Source organism: Tinamus guttatus, unplaced genomic scaffold (genome assembly GCF_059628265.1).
Source record: "Tinamus guttatus ecotype Peru unplaced genomic scaffold, ASM5962826v1 Tinamus_guttatus_pri_ptg000652l, whole genome shotgun sequence".
Classification (NCBI taxonomy): domain Eukaryota; kingdom Metazoa; phylum Chordata; class Aves; order Tinamiformes; family Tinamidae; genus Tinamus; species Tinamus guttatus.
This window is the reverse complement of record NW_028289186.1, coordinates 628,677-633,187: the sequence shown is the minus strand read 5'-3', so window position 1 is coordinate 633,187 and position 4,511 is coordinate 628,677. Positions and strand designations below refer to the sequence as shown.

The 4,511-nt window shown below is 50.7% G+C and overlaps 1 protein-coding gene across 1 annotated transcript; it reads left to right on the top strand.

Annotated features, from left to right (window-relative positions):
- Positions 1-351: 351 nt before the first annotated feature.
- UBIAD1 (UbiA prenyltransferase domain containing 1) lies at positions 352-3,032 on the top strand. Its single transcript, XM_010225030.2, has 2 exons — positions 352-853; positions 1,769-3,032. Exons 1-2 carry the CDS (start codon positions 352-354, stop codon positions 2,254-2,256), a joined length of 990 nt encoding a protein of 329 aa, XP_010223332.2. The 3' UTR covers positions 2,257-3,032.
- Positions 3,033-4,511: the final 1,479 nt, after the last annotated feature.

Here is a 4,511-nt window from a genome sequence, read left to right as displayed (position 1 = left end):
GGCGCGCGCCGTGTGCGCCGCCCAAATGCGTCCGGCCTCGCGTGACGGCGCCAAGGGCAGCGCCGCGCTCCGTTACCGTAATGGCTCGTGTAGCAGCGCAGCCGCGTGCGCCGCGGAGCGGCCGCTGACCGTGCGTGAGGGCACCGCGCGCGCGCCGGGGCGGGAAGGGCTCGCGGGACGCTAAGGAGCCGCGTGGGTGCGTGGGCATCGTGTCCGGCTGCGCGGGGCGGCGGCCGTGGGGGCCGTGGAGCGGGCGAGGCGGCGCGGGGGCCCTCGGGCGCTGCCGCGCGGCCCGGCTCACGCGGCCCGTGTCGCCCGCAGGTGCCGCGGCGCGGCGGGGCGGCCGGGGCCATGGGCTCGGGGCAGCTCATGCAGCAGATCAGCATCGGCGAGAGGAGCGAGCTGGGTCCCGGGCTGCCCGTGGCCGACAGGGCCCCCCCCGGCTCCTGGAGGCAGAAGTGCGCGGCCTACGTGCTGGCCCTGCGGCCTTGGAGCTTCAGTGCCTCCCTCACGCCCGTGGCGCTCGGCAGCGCGCTGGCCTACCGGGCCCAAGGAGCCCTGGACCCGGGGCTGCTGGTGGGGAGCGCCGTGGCCGTCCTCGCTGTGCACGGAGCCGGCAACCTGGTGAACACCTACTACGACTTCTCCAAAGGCATCGACCACAAGAAGAGTGATGACAGGACGTTGGTGGACCAGATTTTAGAGCCGCAGGATGTGGTCCGGTTCGGAGTCCTGCTCTACACCGTGGGCTGCATCTGCGCTGCTGGGCTCTACTGCGCCTCCACGCTCAAGCTGGAGCACCTGGCCTTGATCTACTTCGGGGGACTCTCCAGCTCCTTCCTGTACACTGGAGGTGAGTGCTGCGTCGCTGTAATTCTGAACGTGGGCATGGGAGAGTTTGCTGACTTGGGGGCTTCTAGAAGCTCCAATGATGTGGTTAGCTGTTGTGCAGATATGTGCTGATACTTCCTAGAATACTGGTACTTAGGTTTACATTCTTCGGCACTGATTGTTATATATACTGGAAGGTATAGGGTAGATGCACTCAGTTTGGAGGTAGGACCGAGGCACTACGTGTATGAGTGTAGCTACTTGTCAAAACTATTGCCCACACTTTGGGTTTTGTATATCTGGTGTCCTTGACCATATATGTTTCACTAAATAAGTTCTTTTACATTGTGCATTGTGTTGGAATGTTTTGTCTTCCTTCTCTAGAAAAAATTTCACTGGGTTTATGAAATAGTTTTTGTATTTCTTTTTGCTAGGAGGATGTTTTTTTACTAAGAGGAGAATGTTTGTAGAAGAGGATGTTATCAATGTCTTGCTGAGTTGGATAGACAGAAACATAAAATATTTTGCTTAGGCAAACAGTAACAAACTTGTAACAGTGTGTGAATTCACTTGAAAGTGCTTTATTAGTGTAGTGTTTTGTTCTGAACTTTTGATCTGTTTCTTCAGGATCATATTCCTGTATGTCTGATCACCATAGAATACCTTACTTCTATTAATTTCTGTGGAAATAAGGTACTTCTTGGTGTGAAGGCCCTTAGTTTTGTCAGGTGATTTGACTGGAGAAATTCAGAAGCTGATTTTCATTTATTACTGTTAAAAAGAGGGAAAAAAGAGAGAATATGTTTCTCAGTTTTTGCTATGTTTTTTGATTTTTTTTTAACGCTTCTGTGGGAATGGCTGATCTGTAATAAAAACATTTTTTCCATGGTTAGAGTTGTTTGATGATGCTTCATTTTGTCGTTGTGTCTTGCCACAGGAATTGGATTTAAATATGTTGCGCTTGGAGACGTGGTGATCCTGATCACCTTTGGGCCCCTGGCTGTCATGTTTGCCCATGCTGTGCAGGTTGGTTATCTGTCTGTGTCACCACTGCTCTACGCTGTCCCACTAGCTCTCAGTACCGAGGCCATCCTGCACAGCAACAACACGCGGGACATGGAGTCTGACCAGCAGGCGGGTATTGTCACCCTGGCCATCCTCATCGGCCCTGCCTTCTCCTACGTTCTCTACACTGTGCTGCTCTTCTTGCCCTACCTGATTTTCTGTGTGCTGGCCACGCGCTACACCATCAGCATGGCATTGCCACTTCTCACCATCCCAATGGCGTTTTCCCTGGAGAGGCAGTTTCGGAGTCAGAGCTTCAATAAGATCCCTCAGCGGACAGCCAAACTCAATCTCCTCCTGGGGCTCTTCTATGTTTTTGGTATTACGCTAGCCCCCGCCGGGGCTCTCCCCAAGCTGTAACAGCAGCTCTAGTCAGGCCTCACAACTCAGTATTAACGCCGGTTAACAGTGATTGATGTGGCTGGATGATGTGTTACAGACAGCGGGAAGAATGGGGAGACTTTCTGGAGCTAATGATTGTGAATTTTGTAAGCTTTGGTCCCCGTTGGCTGCACAACAGACTTGTGAAAGCTGCTTTGTCAGTTCTTTGGAAGGGATGAACTGTGCTGCTTGGCTTCGGAGCAACAACGCGACACGTGAGCAAGGAAGCGTTTGAAGAACCACTGCTTCTGCACTGAGCTCTGAGGGGCTTCCTCTGTTAATGGAAGTGAGACTGAGCCTCAAATACAAACTCTCCTTTTCATTTACAAGCACAATAATTGCTCTTACTCCTTTACCACAGGCGAGGGCTTCCAGGGGCTCCTGTGTGGTCAACACAAAACACTGCCAAATATTTAGTGTCACAACAATGCAGGTGCTATCACTTCACTCCCTTGTGATCATAGTTCATCTATTGTATGTGTTAATTATTTTTATTTTCTTTTTTTCCCAGCCAGATTTTGAGCTTATGTTTCCCAGTCCCCTGGAAGGCACCAGATATTCTTGTGTTCCCTGTTTCTGCTGCTTATTCTTTATAGTCTCTGTTTCTAAGGTATGCTGATGCTAGAATGGAGCATGACTGGCCCACTGCACAAGCTTTAAGGCAAAACCCAGTGAACTTATATCCCTCTACGAAAGTTGAAGTCAGAAATGCAACTGATAAAGTCTCCAACACCTAAGAAAATCAGTGGCTTCCATTTCTCTGCTTGCTTAGGATTTACTCTCTGTAACGACAGTCTTGCAGTTTGGGGGTCTGACAGACAGGGTGGCAGAATGCTTCAGCTGCTTGCAGATGATCGACACTTGTGTGTTTAAAGAATGGAGTTTTCCTGTTCTCTGTTTATGTAGGGGCCCAGAATATTATAGCTTAACATTTTAGTATAAGAAGGCCTGTAAGAAGCCCAGTTGGCAGCAAAGGAGAAAGATAAAAGATTAGCAGGAAGAAGTCAGGATTATTGCCTTGTCTCTGCCCAAAAATTGGGACTGGGAAAGAGAAGGGACTGTTTTTGCTAACATATTTTTTGTCTTTTCTAATGGAGTCCAGGGTTTGCGTGACTGAAATTACACTTCAATGGTTAGCTGTGATGTTCCCCACCTCTTTCCCTCTACACCTTGCAATGCATTTCTTTCTTCTTCAATTTTGCCACTTAAATCACTTTTGTGAAGTGAGTTGTTTCAGCCAGTATTTAGCTGTTTAAAAAATAGACCGTGCCGAACTCAACTGAAAATTGAAATACCAGTGATTTTCAGTGGCGTCATAACCTGGGATGAATTTCATAGAATCATAGAATCATAGAATCATAGAATGCTTAGGGTTGGAAGGGACCTCTAGAGATCATCTAGTCCAACCCCCCTGCATACGCAGGGACACCTAAAGCACGTGGCACAGGACTGCATCCAAGCGGGTTTTGAAGATCTCCAGAGAAGGAGACTCCACAACCTCTCTGGGCAGCCTGTTCCAGTGCTCTGGCACCCTCACTGTTAAGAAATTTTTCCTTAAGTTCCTATGGAATTTTTGATGTTTCAGTTTCCGGCCATTTCCTCTAGTCCTATCAGTGGCCACCACTGAAAAGAGACCATCCCCGTCCTCTGCACTCCCTCCCTTGAGGTATTTATATACACTGATTAGATCCCCTCTCAGCCTTCTCTTCTCCAGGCTGAACAGGCCCAGCTCCCTCAGCCTCTCTTCATAGGGCAGATGTTCCAGGCCCCTGATCATCCTTGTAGCCCTGCGCTGGACTCTCTCCAGCAGCTCCACATCCCTCTTGTACTGTGGAGCCCAGAACTGGACACAGTACTCCAGATGCGGCCTCACCAGGGCTGAGTAGAGGGGCAGGATCACCTCCCTCGACCTGCTAGAGATGCTCTTCTTAATGCAGCCCAGGATTCCATTGGCCTTCTTGGCCACGAGGGCACACTGCTGCCTCATGGTCAACTTGTCGTCCACCATGACACCCAGGTCTTTCTCCGCAGAGCTGCTCTCCAGAAGGTCGGTCCCCAGCCTGTACTGGTGTCTGGGGTTATTCCTCCCCAGGTGCAGGACCTTGCACTTGGCCTTGTTGAATTGCATGAGGTTTTTCACCGCCCAGTTGTCCAGTCTGTCCAGGTCCCTCTGGATGGCAGCGCAGCCCTCTGGGGTATCGGCTACTCCTCCCAGTTTGGTATCATCAGCAAAC